The following is a 19,826-nucleotide window of genomic DNA, read 5'->3' on the forward strand; positions in this document are numbered from 1 at the left end:
TTCTGGTGTCTCACAAAAGTAAAACTATGTTGGAGAGCATACTTAGCACAGAGCTTACTAACATTAGCAAATGGCTTGGAGATAATAAGCTACCGCTGCACTTAGGGAAAACTGAAGCAATTATTTTTGGATCCAGACCTAAATTGTGTAGGTCGTCTGAAATCAGAGTGGAGTTAGGGGGTGAGGTGCTGACTACTAAAACCTCTGTTAGCTACTTGGGATGTATCCTTGATGGAAGCTTGGGAGGTGTGAGCAAGGCCAATAAGGTGCTAGGGAAGGTTAATGGCAGGACTAAGTTTTTGGCTAGAAAGTCCAAGCTGCTTGATAAGGACTCCATGAAAGTGCTAGCTACTGCCCTCATTCAATGCCATTTTGACTATGCCAGTACTTCCTGGTTTGGGAGCTTATCTAAACGTATGAAGGGGAAGCTCACAGATAGCCCAGAATAAGTTGATTAGGGTAGTATTGAAGGCGAGTCCACGTACTCACAAAGGTAGGAGCTGCTTTCAGGAACTAAACTGGATGCCTATTGAGGCTAGGGTGTCCCAGATTAGACTAGGTTTGGTTTACAGGAGTATTTATGGTCCTGCGCCCAGATATCTAAGTGATTACTTTCCTCGTGTTAGGGATGAACACAATCACAGCACCAGATCAGGTGTTGCTGAGGTGTGCTTATACAGGTTCAGGAGTAATGCTGGGAAAGGTACTTAACTTGTATACTGAAGCCTCAGAATGGAATGAGTTGCCTTTGCCTATAAAAACAACGTCCTCTCTGGACAGCTTTAAACATAAGGTAAAAATATGTTTGATGTCCTCTGTGCCCATATGAATAACCCCTATGATGTAACTGGAATGATGAGATAGATTATCTTCTTTTATGTTTTTGTTTAAATATTTCACCCGCCATACTGTGTTCGATCTTGTCTAACCATCTTGTCTCAAGAGGACCACAATGGAAATAAGTCTCATACTTTATTGTGTGTTATCCTCAATGATTTTATACATGTGCATGTATGGCTTTTAAGTTTTATGTGTGCTTGTTTTTTTTAAATGGTCAAATTAATAAACTAAACTAAACTAAAGGGCTCTTCTTACACTGATCCCTACTGTCTCCATAAGTGTAAATGATTCTTAGACAGGATTCCCAACTTATATACAGATACAGAACGACGTTTTAGTCTTTTGAGCTTCCAGTCATGAACTCTATGCAGCTTACTCAATCACTTTTTATAGCTACAGTTTACAGGTCTCCGGGGCCATATACAGCGTTCCTCACTGAGTTCCCTGAATTCCTATCGGACCTTGTAGTCATGGCAGATAACATTCTAATTTTGGTGATTTTAATATTAACATGGAAAAGTCCACAGACCCCCTCCAAAAGGCTTTCGGAGCCATCATCGACTCAGTGGGTTTTGTCCACCATGTCTCCGTACCTACTCACTGCCACAGTCATACTCTGGACCTAGTTTTGTCCCGTGGAATAAATGTTGTGGATCTTAATATTTTTCCTCATATTCCTGGATTATCGGACCACCATTTTATTACATTTGCAATCGCAGCAAATAATCTGCTCAGACACCAACGAAGGATCATCAAAAGTCGTGCTATAAATTCTCGGACAACCCAAAGATTCTTAGATGCCTTCCCAGACTCCCTCCGCCTACCCAAGTATGTCAGAGACAAAAATCAGTTAACCTCTCTTGGGTAGGGGGCAGTATTTTGAATTTTGGATGAATCTGGTGCCCAATGTAAACAGCCTGTTACTCATGCCCAGAAGCTAGGATATGCATATGCATGTATGTAAGGGAATACCCCCCTGATTTGGACAAAAACAAATGGCGGTATATTGGCATTGGACAAACCATATACACGATGGCCAATACCACCCAATTTGGCGTTGATTCATGCAAAGTATATTGCAAATGCCATATGGCAATTGCCAATTGTAACACTTCAAAATTCCAATAGGGGGCGTGTGCGTTCCACCGGGGCATTTCATATTGCAAATGGCACCCAAGTCAACATCCAAAAGCCAAATTTTGAAAAATGAAATTTAAAAAAAAAAACTTAAAACCCCTTAAAAAAGTGCTTTCTGGACCTTTTTTCGAAATTCTTTCGAGTTTTTTGTCAATTACACATGTGTAAGAACTGTATGAGTATACTTTTGTCATCATATATATATTTTTTTTAAGTACATGCGCATAAGGCATATGTTTTGTCCATTTGCAATATGATTTCATAGGAAGTCAAAAGTCAAAAGTCAAAAATGTCAAAATTTGGTAAAAAACTTCACACATCCTTAAAAAAGTGCTTTCTGGACCTTTTTTCAAAATTCTTTCGATTTTTGTGTCAATTACACATGTATAAGAACTTTATCAACATACTTTAGTCATACTTTATTATCATATATATATATATTTTTTTACTTGTGCATAAGGCATATGTTTTCTCCATTTGGAATATGATTTCATAGGAAGTCAAAAGTCAAAAGTCAAAAATGTCAAAATTTGGTAAAAAACTTCATACATCCTTAAAAAAGTGCTTTCTGGACCTTTTTTCAAAATTCTTTCGATTTTTGTGTCAATAACAAATGTATAAGAACTTTATCAACATACTTTAGTCATGCTTTATTATCATATTTTTTTTACTTGTGCATAAGGCATATGTTTTCTCCATTTGCAATATGATGTCATAGGAAGTCAAAAGTCAAAGTCAAAAGTAACGATTTTCCTCCGTGCAACTGATGATCTAAAATGTGCAACAAAACATTTTTGATTTTTTTTGTTTATGTTTCCTTACTTTTTCAAAGTCACTGTGCATTTGCAATATGTTTTAATGGGCAGGTACCATCACGAATTTGTCATGGTCAAATTTCAAACTTTACTTTGCTCAAACTATACCTTTGTCAACTTGTATTACATATTTATTTTTGTTTTACTTGTGCATAAGGCATATGTTTTCTCCATTTGCAATATGATGTCATAGGAAGTCAAAAGTCAAAGTCAAAAGTAAATATTTTCCTCCGTGCACCTGGTGATCTGAAATGTGCACCTGGTGACCTGAAATGTGCACCTGGTGATCTAAAATATGCAACTGGTAACCCCAAAAAAAATTTTTGGGATGTTTTTTTGTTTATGTTTCCTTACTTTTTCAAAGTCACTGTGCATTTGCAATATGTTTTAATGGGCAGGTACCATCACGAATTTGTCATGCTCAAAATTCAAACTTTACTTTGCTCAAACTATACCTTGGTCAACTTGTATTACATATTTCTTTTTGTTTTACTTGTGCATAAGGCATATGTTTTCTCCATTTGCAATATGATGTCATAGGAAGTCAAAAGTCAAAGTCAAAAGTAAATATTTTCCTCCGTGCACCTGGTGATCTGAAATGTGCACCTGGTGACCTGAAATGTGCACCTGGTGATCTAAAATATGCAACTGGTAACCCCAAAAAAAATGTTTGGGATGTTTTTTTGTTTATGTTTCCTTACTTTTTCAAAGTCACTGTGCATTTGCAATATGTTTTAATGGGCAGGTACCATCACGAATTTGTCATGCTCAAAATTCAAACTTTACTTTGCTCAAACTATACCTTGGTCAACTTGTATTACATATTTCTTTTTGTTTTACTTGTGCATAAGGCATATGTTTTCTCCATTTGCAATATGATGTCATAGGAAGTCAAAAGTCAAAGTCAAAAGTAAATATTTTCCTCCGTGCACCTGGTGATCTGAAATGTGCACCTGGTGACCTGAAATGTGCACCTGGTGATCTAAAATATGCAACTGGTAACCCAAAAAAAAAATTTTGGGATGTTTTTTTGTTTATGTTTCCTTACTTTTTCAAAGTCACTGTGCATTTGCAATATGTTTTAATGGGCAGGTACCATCACGAATTTGTCATGCTCAAAATTCAAGCTTGTGATCTAAAATATGCAGCTGGTTACCCAACATTTTTTGGGATGTTTTTTTGTTTATGTTTCCTTACTTTTTCAAAGTCACTGTGCATTTGCAATATGTTTTAATGGGCAGGTACCATCACGAATTTGTTTATCGAATTTGTTTATGTTTCCTTACTTTTTCAAAGTCACTGTGCATTTGCAATATGTTTCAATGGGCAGGTACCATCACGAATTTGTCATGCTCAAAATTTTTTAGATGTATTTTTTTTTGTTTCTTACTTTTTCAAAGTCACTGTGCATTTGGAATATGTTTTAATGGGCAGGTACCATCACGAATTTGTTTATCGAATTTGTTTATGTTTCCTTACTTTTTCAAAGTCACTGTGCATTTGCAATATGTTTCAATGGGCAGGTACCATCACGAATTTGTCATGCTCAAAATTTTTTAGATGTATTTTTTTTTGTTTCCTTACTTTTTCAAAGTCACTGTGCATTTGGAATATGTTTTAATGGGCAGGTACCATCACGAATTTGTTTATCGAATTTGTTTATGTTTCCTTACTTTTTCAAAGTCACTGTGCATTTGCAATATGTTTCAATGGGCAGGTACCATCACGAATTTGTCATGCTCAAAATTTTTTAGATGTATTTTTTTTTGTTTCCTTACTTTTTCAAAGTCACTGTGCATTTGGAATATGTTTTAATGGGCAGGTACCATCACGAATTTGTTTATCGAATTTGTTTATGTTTCCTTACTTTTTCAAAGTCACTGTGCATTTGCAATATGTTTCAATGGGCAGGTACCATCACGAATTTGTCATGCTCAAAATTTTTTAGATGTATTTTTTTTTGTTTCTTACTTTTTCAAAGTCACTGTGCATTTGGAATATGTTTTAATGGGCAGGTACCATCACGAATTTGTTTATCGAATTTGTTTATGTTTCCTTACTTTTTCAAAGTCACTGTGCATTTGCAATATGTTTCAATGGGCAGGTACCATCACGAATTTGTCATGCTCAAAAAATTTTAGATGTATTTTTTTTTGTTTCTTACTTTTTCAAAGTCACTGTGCATTTGGAATATGTTTTAATGGGCAGGTACCATCACAAATTTGTTCATCGAATTTGTTTATGTTTCCTTACTTTTTCAAAGTCACTGTGCATTTGCAATATGTTTCAATGGGCAGGTACCATCACGAATTTGTCATGCTCAAAAAATTTTAAATGTATTTTTTTTTGTTTCTTACTTTTTCAAAGTCACTGTGCATTTGGAATATGTTTTAATGGGCAGGTACCATCACGAATTTGTTTATCGAATTTGTTTATGTTTCCTTACTTTTTCAAAGTCACTGTGCATTTGCAATATGTTTCAATGGGCAGGTACCATCACGAATTTGTCATGCTCAAAAAATTTTAGATGTATTTTTTTTTGTTTCTTACTTTTTCAAAGTCACTGTGCATTTGGAATATGTTTTAATGGGCAGGTACCATCACGAATTTGTTTATCGAATTTGTTTATGTTTCCTTACTTTTTCAAAGTCACTGTGCATTTGCAATATGTTTCAATGGGCAGGTACCATCACGAATTTGTCATGCTCAAAAAATTTTAGATGTATTTTTTTTTGTTTCTTACTTTTTCAAAGTCACTGTGCATTTGGAATATGTTTTAATGGGCAGGTACCATCACGAATTTGTTTATCGAATTTGTTTATGTTTCCTTACTTTTTCAAAGTCACTGTGCATTTGCAATATGTTTCAATGGGCAGGTACCATCACGAATTTGTCATGCTCAAAAAATTTTAGATGTATTTTTTTTTGTTTCTTACTTTTTCAAAGTCACTGTGCATTTGGAATATGTTTTAATGGGCAGGTACCATCACGAATTTGTTTATCGAATTTATTTATGTTTCCTTACTTTTTCAAAGTCACTGTGCATTTGCAATATGTTTCAATGGGCAGGTACCATCACGAATTTGTCATGCTCAAAAATTTTTAGATGTATTTTTTTTTGTTTCTTACTTTTTCAAAGTCACTGTGCATTTGGAATATGTTTTAATGGGCAGGTACCATCACGAATTTGTTTATCGAATTTGTTTATGTTTCCTTACTTTTTCAAAGTCACTGTGCATTTGGAATATGTTTTAATGGGCAGGTACCATCACGAATTTGTTTATCGAATTTGTTTATGTTTCCTTACTTTTTCAAAGTCACTGTGCATTTGCAATATGTTTCAATGGGCAGGTACCATCACGAATTTGTCATGCTCAAAATTTTTTAGATGTATTTTTTTTTGTTTCCTTACTTTTTCAAAGTCACTGTGCATTTGGAATATGTTTTAATGGGCAGGTACCATCACGAATTTGTTTATCGAATTTGTTTATGTTTCCTTACTTTTTCAAAGTCACTGTGCATTTGCAATATGTTTCAATGGGCAGGTACCATCACGAATTTGTCATGCTCAAAAAATTTTAGATGTATTTTTTTTTGTTTCTTACTTTGTCAAAGTCACTGTGCATTTGGAATATGTTTTAATGGGCAGGTACCATCACGAATTTGTTTATCGAATTTGTTTATGTTTCCTTACTTTTTCAAAGTCACTGTGCATTTGCAATATGTTTCAATGGGCAGGTACCATCACGAATTTGTCATGCTCAAAAAATTTTAGATGTATTTTTTTTTGTTTCTTACTTTTTCAAAGTCACTGTGCATTTGGAATATGTTTTAATGGGCAGGTACCATCACGAATTTGTTTATCGAATTTGTTTATGTTTCCTTACTTTTTCAAAGTCACTGTGCATTTGCAATATGTTTCAATGGGCAGGTACCATCACGAATTTGTCATGCTCAAAAAATTTTAGATGTATTTTTTTTTGTTTCTTACTTTTTCAAAGTCACTGTGCATTTGGAATATGTTTTAATGGGCAGGTACCATCACGAATTTGTTTATCGAATTTGTTTATGTTTCCTTACTTTTTCAAAGTCACTGTGCATTTGGAATATGTTTTAATGGGCAGGTACCATCACGAATTTGTTTATCGAATTTGTTTGTTTCCTTACTTTTTCAAAGTCACTGTGCATTTGCAATATGTTTCAATGGGCAGGTACTATCACGAATTTGTCATGCTCAAAATTTTTTAGATGTATTTTTTTTTGTTTCTTACTTTTTCAAAGTCACTGTGCATTTGGAATATGTTTTAATGGGCAGGTACCATCACGAATTTGTTTATCGAATTTGTTTATGTTTCCTTACTTTTTCAAAGTCACTGTGCATTTGCAATATGTTTCAATGGGCAGGTACCATCACGAATTTGTCATGCTCAAAATTTTTTAGATGTATTTTTTTTGTTTCCTTACTTTTTCAAAGTCACTGTGCATTTGGAATATGTTTTAATGGGCAAGTACCATCACGAATTTGTTTATCGAATTTGTTTATGTTTCCTTACTTTTTCAAAGTCACTGTGCATTTGCAAGATGTTTCAATGGGCAGGTACCATCACGAATTTGTCATGCTATAAAAATCCTGCAGGAATGTGAAATTGACTGGCCCGATGAACTCGGGATGGCTCTGCAGTGATTCTGGGTCATCTCAATCGCTCGTTTGGGTTGATTTCAGAATGTCGCTTTTGGTGATGTTTTTTCACTATAGAATCATATTGCAAATGTACAAGAGTCAAGTGGACAAGAGTCCATCAGTCAATTAGATATCATTCTGACCACCAAACTGATACAAACTGACACCAAACCCACTTTTTCCAACTCGTTTAGTAGCCAACTATTACATATGTCAGAGCAGGCCCATAATTCACAACGCCTTCGGTACAAACCATAAAAAAACCATAAAACACGTAGTTACGTTCTAGCTGCGGGTCCATTTCTTATGTTATGTGTTGGCCTAGCTGAGGCGACCCCGAATCCCAAGTTTCGGCTCGATAGGTCATTTGGTGTCCGAGAAAAACCCTAATTGGTGCTGAAAATCCACTATTTTCCATGACTTGCTACGGGGTCCTTGAATGAGATATCGGACAGAAACGTTGGGGTCTGTCTATATGGGCCGAGACGTTCGCAATGCACCTAGTCTTGCGACTCTGGGACATTTCTAAATGTCGTCATTTTCGTGATGCAAAAATGAATTGAAGTTATTTCAAATGTACGAGGCTGTTTCTCGGTCCGAGAACCGTCTAGAGCCACGTAACTCGCCACGCACCATGGCCCGGAGGTCTAGAACAGGTTTCTAAAGTTTCGGAACTCTAGGTCCGACCGTTCTTTTTTAGCTCCAACAAAGCTAACTATTGGAGCCACTGTCTGTCTCTACGCACCCCAATACGTCCCTCCATCCAAGTTGTGTTTTAGTGCAATTTTTTTTCCTTTGATTTTTTTGGGGAAAAATGACTGATTTACAGTTCATGGGGGTTGCCTAATCACACATATGAAGTTTTGGAAAGATCAGACTTCTTTAACCCTTCGAAACAGCCCCTGAGACACCAATTATGGCACTTCCGGTTGGCACAGGAAGTTATAAATCAACACATATCCTCATTGGGGTATGCTGTTACAGAATCCTGAGTTTTAAGTCCTTACGTTAAGAATTGACTGATCTACACAGGGTTGAATGCACTATGTCTATCAAACTGCATGCAATGTATGGGTAAACACTTTTAGGGGCATTTTAACCACTTCCGGTTGGTCCAGGAAGCTTAGAATCAACACAGGTAGACCTTATAGTGGCCTGATGGACTGGTACCGAAGACAGGTTCATACGGCATTCATAACCCACATAGGCCTCAGGTTGAAATTAGGGGTGCAGGCAATGTATTCCTATGGGGAGAGATGACACTGTAATCTGTGAGATCAAAAAACACTGTTTTACTGTGAAGGGTTAATGCCACACGGTCAAGGTTAGGCTTGTTCAGATCGGGAGGACCTTAGGAACATTCATGTGGTGGAATTTTTCTTCTCACTCTAACGGTTCTCTCACTGTCACCCAAAAGCAAATGACATTGTGGTGCAGGCTTCATTTTGGGCCTACTATTGTAATGGTCGCTGCGCCTAGACCGAGCGAGCTACGGTCAAGCGGGATAGCTCGTTGAACTCAGAACAGTCTGGAGACTATGGTGATGCCATTTTTTGTGTTGATTTCAGAATGCCATTTTGGTGATGGTCCCTCTCCGTTTAAACATATTGCAAATGTACAAAAGTCAACTAGCAAGTCAGTGTCCATCAGTCAATTAGATGTCATTATGACACCAAATGGATATCAATTGACACCAAACCCACTTTTTCCTACTCATTTAGTAGCCAACTATCACATATGTCAGAGCAGGCCCATAATTCACAGCGCCTCTAGTTGAAAACATAATAAAAAGGTAAAACACATAGTTACGTTCTAGCTGCGGGTCCAGTTCGGACATTATGTGAAGTCCTATGTGAGGCGACCCCGAATCCCGAGTTTCGGCTCGATAGGTCATTTGGTGTCCGAGAAAAACCCTAATTGGTGCTGAAAATCCACTATTTTCCATGACTTGCTACGGGGTCCTTGAATGAGCTATCGGACAGAAACGTTGGGGTCTGTCTATATGGGCCGAGACGTTCGCAATGCACCTAGTCTTGCGACTCTGGGACATTTCTAAATGTCGTCATTTTCGTGATGCAAAAATGAATTGAAGTTATTTCAAATGTACGAGGCTGTTTCTCGGTCCGAGAACCGTCTAGAGCCACGTAACTCGCCACGCACCATGGCCCGGAGGTCTAGAACAGGTTTCTAAAGTTTCGGAACTCTAGGTCCGACCGTTCTTTTTTAGCTCCAACAAAGCTAACTATTGCGGCCACTGTCTGTCTCTACGCACCCCAATACGTCCCTCTATCCAAGTTGTGTTTTAGTGCAATTTTTTTTTCCTTTGATTTTTTTGGGGAAAAATGACTGATTTACAGTTCATGGGGGTTGCCTAATCACATATATGAAGTTTTGGACAGATCTGACTTTTTTAACCCTTCGAAACAGCCCCTGAGACACCAATTATGGCACTTCCGGTTGGCACAGGAAGCTATAAATCACCACATGTCTTGATTGACATGGCCACTTACAGAATCCCGAGTTTTAAGTCTTTACGTTAAGAATTGACTGATCTACACAGGGTTGAATGCACTATGTCTATCAAACTGCATGCAATGTATGGGTAAACACTTTTAGGGTGATTTGAACCACTTCCGGTTGGTCCAGGAAGCTTAGAATCAACACAGGTAGACCTCATAGTGGCCTGATGGACTGGTACCGAAGACAGGTTCATACGGGATTCATAACCCACATAGGCCTCAGGTTGAATTTTGTGGTGCAGGCTATGTATTCCTATGGGGAGAGATGACACTGTAATCTGTGAGATCAAAAAACACTGTTTTACTGTGAAGGGTTAATGCCACACGGTCAAGGTTAGGCTTGTTCAGATCGGGAGGACCTTAGGAACATTCCTATGGTGGAATTTTTCTTCTCACCCTAACGGTTCTCTCACTGTCACTCAAAAGCAAATGACATTGTGGGGCAGGCTTCATTTTGGGCCTAATATTCTAATGGTTGCTGCGCCTAGACCGAGCGAGCTACGGTCAAGCGGGATAGCTCGTTGAACTCAGCACAGTCTGGAGACTATGGTGATGCCATTTTTTGTGTTGATTTCAGAATGCTATTTTGGTGATGGTCCCTCTCTGTTTAAACATATTGCAAATGTACAAAAGTCAACTAGCAAGTCAGTGTCCATCAGTCAATTAGATGTCATTATGACACCAAACCCACTGTTTCCTACTCATTTAGATGCCAACTATCATATATGTCAGAGCAGTCCCATAATTCACAGCGCCTCTAGTTTAAAACATAATAAAAAGGTAAAACACATAGTTACGTTCTAGCTGCGGGTCCAGTTCGGACATTATGTGAAGTCCTATGTGAGGCGACCCCGAATCCCGAGTTTCGGCTCGATAGGTCATTTGGTGTCCGAGAAAAACCCTAATTGGTGCTGAAAATCCACTTATTTCCATGCCTTGCTACGGGGTCCTTGAACGAGCTATCGGACAGAAACTTTGGGGTCCGTCTCTATGGGCCGAGCCGGTTTCAACGCACCTAGCCTTGCGTCTCTGAGACTTTTCTAAACGTCGTCATTTTCGTGATGCAAAAATGAATTGAAGTTATTGCGAATGTACGAGGCTGTTTCTCGGTCCGAGAACCATCTAGAGCCACGTAACTCGCCACGCACCATGGCCCGGAGGTCTAGAACAGGTTTCTAAAGTTTCGGAACTCTAGGTCCGACCGTTCTTTTTTAGCTCGAACAAAGCTAACTATTGCGGCCACTGTCTGTCTCTACGCACCCCAATACGTCCCTCCATCCAAGTTGTGTTTTAGTGCAATTTTTTTTCCCTTTGATTTTTTTTGGGAAAAATGACTGATTTACAGTTCATGGGGGTTGCCTAATCACATATATGAAGTTTTGGACAGATCTGAATTTTTTAACCCTTCGAAACAGCCCCTGAGACACCAATTATGGCACTTCCGGTTGGCACAGGAAGCTATAAGTCACCACATATCCTCATTGGGGTATGCTGTTACAGAATCCTGAGTTTTAAGTCCTTACGTTAAGAATTGACTGATCTACACAGGGTTGAATGCACTATGTCTATCAAACTGCATGCAGTGTATGGGTAAACACTTTTAGGGGCATTTTAACCACTTCCGGTTGGTCCAGGAAGCTTAGAATCGACACAGGTAGACCTCATAGTGGCCTGATGGACTGGTACCGAAGACAGGTTCATACGGCATTCATAACCCACATAGGCCTCAGGTTGAAATTAGGGGTGCAGGCAATGTATTCCTATGGGGAGAGATGACACTGTAATCTGTGAGATCAAAAAACCCTGTTTTACTGTGAAGGGTTAATGCCACACGGTCAAGGTTAGGCTTGTTGAGATCGGGAGGACCTTAGGAACATTCATGTGGTGGAATTTTTCTTCTCACCCTAACGGTTCTCTCACTGTCACTCAAAAGCAAATGACATTGTGGGGCAGGCTTCATTTTGGGCCTACTATTCTAATGGTCGGTTATTGTGTTATTTCAGAAAATCATAGAAAATCACAGAAATGTCGCAGAGCTCCGCAGCACACTTTAAAAAGATTCGTATGAACACCCTGCAACTGGATCTGTAACCGTTGAAAAAAAAAAACGCCTATTTGTGACCATCACCAATTTGTCATTGTTCCGTTTCTCTTAAATGACGATAGATAAATGGCTGGTTCTTTTTTTATTGACACCGGAGGCTCCTTGGCTTTGACCTGAAGTGGAAAAATAATTTCTCTACTTCCATTTTAAGCCTTTAATCCCAGAAAAATGGCCGTAGCTCAAAAACCGTCGAGGCCTAGACGCCATCCCGTTCGGGGCCAACTACCCCTTGAGCCAAACCTACGCTCGCCAAGTTTCGGCTTCGAAATATTTTCAGTTTTTGAGATAAGGCCCCGTCGCGATTCGTGATGTTTTGCCAAATTGCCATATGATTCCGTATGCCATCTGGTGGGAGTGTCCGGGACGGCGGAAAAACGGTCCGAAACTTGTTTTTTTTTTTAAACGGAAACCGAAAGTCCGACAAAGTTCATTTGATGACTTCCCGGTAGGTCTGGCCCTACCGCACGGCCCGACGCCGACCGCGAATTTTACAAACGATTTCGGACGTCTGGTAAGGGACCGTACATTTGCAATATGGACTTTCTCACTGATCATACACGAAATGCCGAAATGTTCCCTTAAGGTATATGCATGTATGTAAAGGAATTACAAAAGTCAGAAATAGCGATAAAATTAATCACTTACCTTTGAAGATCTTCATATGGTTGAAGTCACAAGAGTCCCAGCTACACAATAAATGTTTGTTTTGTTCGATAAAGTCCATCTTTATATCCCAAAAACTCAGTTTTGTTGTTGCGTTTCATTTCAGTAATACACAGGCTCAAAGGCAGTCAAAATATGCAGATGAATACATCCTAATTGTACCGGTAAAGTTCGTTGAAACATGTCAAACGATGTTTATGATTAATCCTCAGGTTGTCAATTGTCTAAATAATCAATAATATTTCAACCGGACAATAGCATATTCAATAGAAAGGAAAAACAACTAAGGGCGGGCAATCGGTCACGTCGCAAACCAGCTCTGCGTTTTCCTCAGTCCACTGAGAGAAAGGTCTCATTTTTCTTCATTTTTCAGAAAAGAAGCCTGAAACAATGTCTAAAGACTGTTGACATCTAGTGGAAGCCACAGGAATTGCAATCTGGTCCTAACCCATTAGAAACTCTATAGGCATTCAATTGAAAAGTACCCACATCAAAACAATCCCACTTCCTGGATGGATTTTCCTCAGGTTTTCGCCTGCCATATCAGTTCTGTTATACTCACAGACATTATTTTAACAGTTTTGGAAACTGTAGAGTGTTTTCTATCCAAATATACCAATTATCTGGTGTGCTTCATTCAATAATCCACTGGTTTCCGTCCTTCAAAATGCATACCATATGAATCCAAAACTACCCTAATATGTAAATAAACGATCAAATTTAAGACAGAGAATAGTATGTTCATTACTGGAGATAAATAACAAAGAACGAGCTTCCATCCACGCTCATGGATACACTACAGCCAAAATGGGAGCGACTTAGAAAACTACAACTTCGAGCTCATTTTTCCAAAAACGAGCCTGAAACTCTTTCTAAAGACTGTTAACATCTAGTGGAAGCCCTAGGGACTGCAATCTGGGAGGACTTCGCCTCATAATAAACATGAAAGCCATTAGAAACAGTGGAAGGGTGAATTTTTTTGGGGCGGGATTGTTTATCCTCTGGGTTTAGCCTGCCATATCAGTTCTGTTATACTCAGACATAATTGTAAAAGTTGTAGAAAGTTTAGAGTGTTTCTTATCAAAATCTACCATTTATATGCATACCCTAGCTTCTGGGCCTGAGTAACAGGCAGTTTACTTTGGGCACGATTCTCTTCCAGATGTCGAAATACTGCCCCCAAGCCATAAGAAGTTTTAAGGCAAGGGCTGATTTCAAGGTTTTACTGCTATCCTACAAAGCATTACACGGGCTTGCTCCTACCTATCTTTCCGATTTGGTCCTGCCTACATACCTACATGTATGCTACGGTCACAAGACGCAGGCCTCCTAACTGTTCCCAGAATTTCTAAGCAAACAGCTGGAGGCAGGGCTTTCTCCTATAGAGCTCCATTTTTATGGAATTGTCTGCCTATCCATGTGAGAGACGCAGACTCTGTCTCAACTTTTAAGTCTTGATTGAAGACTCATCTCTTCAGTAGGTCCTATGATTGAGTGTAGTCTGGCCCAGGAGTGCGAAGGTGAACGGAAAGGCACTGGAGCAACGAACAGCCCTTACTGTCTCTGCCTGGCCGGTTTCCCTCTCTCCACTAGGATTCTCTGCCTCTAACCTTATTACAGGGGCTGAGTCACTGGCTTACTGGTGATCCATGCCGTCCCTAGGAGGGGTGAGTCACTTGAGTGGGTTGAGTCACTGACGTGATCTTCCTGTCTGGGTTGGCACCCCCCCTTGGGTTGTGCCGTGGCGGAGATCTTTGTGGGCTATACTCGGCCTTGTCTCAGGATGGTAAGATGGTGGTTGAAGACATCCCTCTAGTGGTGTGGGGGCTGTGTGCTTTGGCAATGTGGGTGGGGTTATATCCTGCCTGTTTGGCCCTGTCCGGGGGTATCGTCGGACAGGGCCACAGTGTCACCCGACCCCTCCTGTCTCAGCCTCTAGTATTTATGTTGCAATAGTTTATGTGTCAAGGGGCTAGTGTTAGTCTGTTATATCTGGAGTAGTTATCCTGTGTCCTTTGTGAATTTAAGTATGCTCTCTACACTTCTTTTTTTCTCTCTCTCGGAGCCCTAGGACCATGCCTCAGGACTACCTGACATGATGACTCCTTGCTGTCCCCAGTCCACCTGGCCGTGCTGCTGCTCCAGTTTCAACTGTTCTGCCTGCAGCTATGGAAACCTGACCTGTTCATCGGACATGCTACCTGTCCCAGACCTGCTGTTTTCAACTCTCTAGAGACAGCAGGAGCGGTAGCGATACTCTGAATGATCGGCTATGAAAATCTAACTGACATTTACTCCTGAGGTGCTGGCCTGTTGCACCCTCGACAACCACTGTGATTATTATTATTTGACCCTTCTGGTCATCATTGAACATTTGAACATCTTGGCCATGTTCTGTTATAATCTACACCCGGCACCACCAGAAGAGGACTGGTCACCCCTCATAGCCTGGTTCCTCTCTAGGTTTCTTCCTAGGTTCTGGCCTTTCTAGGGAGTTTTTCCTAGCCACCGTGCTTCTACACCTGCATTGCTTGCTGTTTGGGGTTTTAGGCTGGGTTTCTGTACAGCACTTTGAGATATCAGCTGATGTAAGAAGGTCTATAAATCAATTTGATTTGATTGGATACAGTCTGTATTCATTGATGAATCAGTGATGAGTTTCTCTTCAAAATGCTTACGCTTTCAAAAAGTTGTGATATCTATCTTCAAATGGTGTAAAGTCAGAGTTACTGCTCTGTATTTTTTCATCATTTGAGTTGGTTTCTGAGACTAGTAGCACATACAGTGCCTATAGAAAATCAACACTAACATTGGATGTCTTCGAATTTGGCACGTCATTAAACGCATGAACTAAAAACATGTTTATTTAAATATCGCACAAGCATAAAGACAGTTCACAGAGTTCCATGTTACAACCATTACCATCAAAAGGAAGAGTTCAGACATTTGCAAAATCATTAAACATACAGTATTTTTTGCAAAAGCAGATATATCCAGTCAGTCAACCTCAGCCACTATTGCTGATGATTTTATACTTATGAAGCCATCCTAGTGTCAGCTTTCACACTTGCTGAACAATTATTATACAAGTCTGCATCTGAATGATTCTACATTGATATTAGGAGAGTATGCCAATGCAGTGACAGTCTCTTCTGCTTGTCCCGACTATTACATTGTATAACAAATGAGGAAAGTACAAAACAGCCAAGTCACACAGACACAGTCTAGCTCAAAAAGGAGGTCAGTAGGGCTCAACTTAAAATGATGCTGATTGGAGGACTGTCACATCCTGACTTGATAACTCACACCAGAATAGATGGTTTCTTCCTCTCTCTGTTCTCTCCTCTGTCTCCTGGGCTTCTTGTCAGTGAACTTTAGGCCAGCATAGTTCAGGCCATCATCGTCACCGTGGAGCTGTGGGGATGAAACAGACTCACTCAAATCAGACTCTGGGTCAAATCTAATGCTGTAATCTTTTGCTTTAACAAACTTCTCCAGACTCACTCTTGATACAGTACAATTGATCCTGCTAACCTGTTGGTCTGAGGTGTTGGAATGAGGATTCCCATAGTGGCATTGTTGAAAAGGGGTTCCTGCTAAAAGGCAAATGTCTAAATATTCAATATATTGGAAAACATTTCTTGTTTACTGATAAAAACACATACTGCTGTGAATGTCATATTTTCTGCTTCAGAATGAAGTAAGCCCGAGAGGGAAGTGATAAAAGGAGTTCGAGCCTTCACCCTACTTTATGATCTATAACTATTACTATTATTGCTATTAGAATGAAAACATTTACTGTACCTGTACAGTGTTCACATTGTGACCTCTTCATTCTCAAACAGAGGATAACGTTGACAATCACACTCACAATCACAGTAGTTGTCAGGCAAGATATAATGATGAGGAAAAGAAGATTACTCTGATCGCCCAACAGGTCTGAAACTTAAAAAACAAGCCGTGATTATTTTCGATTATTCTTTATTCCTCTGTGATTTTGGCATAAAAATAAGCTATACAAGTTATATTTTAAATATAATATGAATTGAAAGTAATAGAAATACATATTGATTTTTTCTACCATTTGAGAGAAAATGTGTGATAGTTTGGTTATGCACAGCTTACCTTCGATGTTCAGCTTGGTCCTGTTCCCGAACAGTATCTCCCCACATGAGGCCACAGCACAGTAGTAAGTCCCAACATCAGAGAGGCTGAGGTTCCTCTTGGGGAGGTTGTAGACACAGCTCTGTGTAGGAGGACAAGCCTCAGGGCTCTTCTCACACTGATCTCTCCTGTCTCCATTGTTGTAAATGATTCCTGGATGGGATTTTCCTGAGCCATGTCTGAACCAATAGACACTGTGTTCTCCTGCAAAGGTCTCAGTGTGTATTGTACAGTTCAGAGTCACAGAGTCCCCTGGCTGGACTGACTCAGACACAGGCTGCTGGAGCACAGACATGCTGTTGGACTCTGAACCTGAAGAGAGTGACGGAGTAAGATCATAGTGTGTAAATTGTATTTGCCTGATATATAATGTGTGTACGTTCTATTTTCCTGAGATATGAATTAATTTAGCATTTCAGTACCAACTTGTTTAAAAGCAACTTATATTACCTTCGACAATTAAAACAGTTCCTTCTCCAAATTTGACTTTGCTTACTACCAAAGCAACACAGTAGTATGTAGCTGAGTCCCTTGACTCTGTCTTGGAGATGGTCAGGTTGAAGCTGTCAACTCCTCTCTTCACACTCAAACGTTTAGTCTCAGTAAAGTCTTTGTTAAAGTTGTTGGAATAAAGATTATTTTGAGTGTGATAAAATGATGATGCCATGAGAAGAGGCTTCTGTCCAAGAGTTTGCTTGAACCAAGAGACTCTGACTATCAAATTAGAATGACAAAAGCAAGTGAGAGATACACTTTGTCCCAGTTGTGTAACTATCACAGGGTCTGGTTGGATTACATCCTTGTTAAGTGCACAACCTGTGAAGCAAACAAACTAAATAAATCAAAGACAAAGGTATAGTACAGAATTATACGTTATTGTCATTATTCAGACTACATAGTCAAAAAGACTATGACATGAAAAATAAAAGGAAGCATAGGAATATTTATTACTTACCCAAATTGGCGTAAAACAAAAATATTGTCCAATATATAATCATCATTTCCTTTCTGAACTGTATAGTGTGAGGGGTCTGACAACAGGGCACCTTTTATATGATGATACTCATTGGGTAATCATTATGAAGTAGGAGGAAACTCTGAACTAAGTGATTTTATTGGCTGTCTGAACAGGAATAAAACATCTGATTAAAACTACAATGTAACATCTGTCCTGTGGCATACCATAGTTAGAGCAGCCCTTCAAATGATGTACAGTCAGAGTTACTGGTTTGTATTTTTTCATCATTTGGGTCAATGGCTGAACTGGTACATATGTCCTCTTTGACATACACAGGGGGGTTACATTGTATTTCTCAATTCATGACTGTAGAAGGCAGTTCAAGGAGTCAGGAGGAAGTGAACTCTAGTGAGTTTGGCAACTTTAAAAAAAAAATGAAATAGTTGATACCTGGTGCAAATAAGTGTTTTATTGAAATAGCATATAAGCATTAAGGCAGGTTACAAAGGTCCATTTTACAACCATTATCGTCAAAAGTAGGAGTTTATATATTTTCAAAATCATTATATACATTGTGTTGTACACTTCTACAAAAACAAATGTATCCAGTCAGTCAGCCTCAACCACTATTTCTGAGGATTTGAGACTTCTGAAAACCTCCTCGTATCAGCTGTCACACTTTCTGAACAATTATGCTCAGCATCAGAGTGATTTTACATTTAAATTAGGCAAATCTTGGCTCCTGCAATGGCATCCTAAAACAAGATAGAAATGTATATTTTCGCCTGTCACACTGGAACAGTCAAGATCAATGTGGGGTTCAGAGGAAGAGTGGAATTTAATTTAGAATGATGCCCATTGGATGACTCTCACATGTCACATGCTGCCTCTATGACCCACCAGAGTAGATGGTTTCTTCCTCTCTCTGTTCCCTCCGTCTCCTGGCTTGGTGCTCTTTTTGTCAGTGAACTTCAGGCCAGTATAGTTCTGGCCATCATTGTCACGGTGGAGCTATGAGGAAGAAACACACACTCACTCAATTCAAACTCTATGTCAAAACGAATAATGTACTCTTTTGCTTTAATATTCTAATCCAGTCCCACTCTTGGTACAGCAATTCTGCTAACCTGTTGATCTGACGTGTTGGCATGAGGATTCCCATACTGGCTTTGCGGAGAAGGGGTTCCCACTAAAAGACAGACAAAACATGTAAAATAATTGAAATCTCTTCTTAAAAGGCGGACTACCATGTCCTCTTTTCTTCTGAATTAACAAATCATACCAGAGTACCGGTAAATAGGTTGCTGTCTGTGTGAGGCGGGTGCTAGTGGCATGAGAAGAGTAAAAACTATTCATCACTACAGCATAAAGATGCCTGCATATGGAATAAATAAATACATTCAACTTATTTGCCTCTCCTTGTTCGGGCGGCGTTCGGCGGTCGTCTCCGGCTTTCTGGCTGCCACCGATCCACGTTTCTTTTTCCATTTGTTATGTCTTGATTTTACACACCTGCTTCCCATTACGTTATTGTTATTTCCCTATTTAACCATCTGGTTCTCATTATGTTTTGTGCATGATTGTTCTTTGTTTTGTGTTAGTCTTTTGTGTTAGGGTGGGTTATTCCCTGCGTGGATTTCATGGTTAATTATTTTCAGAATAAAGTACGTTATTTTACTCTGTACACTGTCCTGTGCCTGACTCTGTCCTCACCTCTGCACACTAACATTTGACACCTATCTTGTGTCCGAAACTAAACATTTGTTCTATCTATTTATTTGCTCTCTAAATTCAGATTGTGAACATTTAATAATGAGAATGGCTCCTTCTCCAAAATCCACCTTGTTGGAATAAGAACTCTCTCATTAATATGTTGCTGAATCTGAGAGCTGCATGTCTGAGATCTTGCATGTCTGAGATCCTTTGCACTGAGAAGCGAGGGTTG

The 19,826-nt window shown here is 39.3% G+C and overlaps 1 protein-coding gene and 1 long non-coding RNA gene across 3 annotated transcripts; both read right to left on the reverse strand.

Annotated features, from left to right (window-relative positions):
• Positions 1–15,607: 15,607 nt before the first annotated feature.
• LOC110531676 lies at positions 15,608–17,931 on the reverse strand. 2 transcript variants are annotated; one of them, XM_036987518.1, is made up of 6 exons: positions 17,879–17,931; positions 17,374–17,739; positions 16,885–17,235; positions 16,564–16,704; positions 16,294–16,352; positions 15,608–16,173 (listed from the first exon to the last, which is right to left on the reverse strand). In XM_036987518.1, exons 1-6 carry the CDS (start codon positions 17,922–17,924, stop codon positions 16,042–16,044), a joined length of 1,095 nt encoding a protein of 364 aa, XP_036843413.1. In that variant the 5' UTR covers positions 17,925–17,931; the 3' UTR covers positions 15,608–16,041. The 2 variants fall into 2 exon arrangements, with proteins under 2 accessions (XP_036843413.1, XP_036843412.1); XM_036987517.1 differs by having other exon boundaries at positions 16,294–16,355.
• A 399-nt stretch (positions 17,932–18,330) lies between these two features.
• On the reverse strand, positions 18,331–19,070 carry LOC110532955. The gene is made up of 3 exons (XR_005053442.1): positions 19,009–19,070; positions 18,782–18,892; positions 18,331–18,636 (listed from the first exon to the last, which is right to left on the reverse strand). It is a non-coding gene; the product is annotated as an uncharacterized LOC110532955 (long non-coding RNA).
• Positions 19,071–19,826: the final 756 nt, after the last annotated feature.

The sequence above is a fragment of the Oncorhynchus mykiss genome, chromosome 9 (assembly GCF_013265735.2).
Source record: "Oncorhynchus mykiss isolate Arlee chromosome 9, USDA_OmykA_1.1, whole genome shotgun sequence".
Lineage (NCBI taxonomy): Eukaryota > Metazoa > Chordata > Actinopteri > Salmoniformes > Salmonidae > Oncorhynchus > Oncorhynchus mykiss.

Coding starts and splice junctions, on each gene's coding strand:
- LOC110531676 (XM_036987517.1), bottom strand. CDS start 17,924: ATGATGATTATATATTGGACAATATTTTTGTTTTACGCCAATTTGG. Junction 16,356..16,563: donor ACAATGTGAACACTGTACAG/GTACAGTAAATG, acceptor TTTGCCTTTTAG/CAGGAACCCCTTTTCAACAA. Junction 16,174..16,293: donor CCAACACCTCAGACCAACAG/GTTAGCAGGATC, acceptor TCATCCCCACAG/CTCCACGGTGACGATGATGG.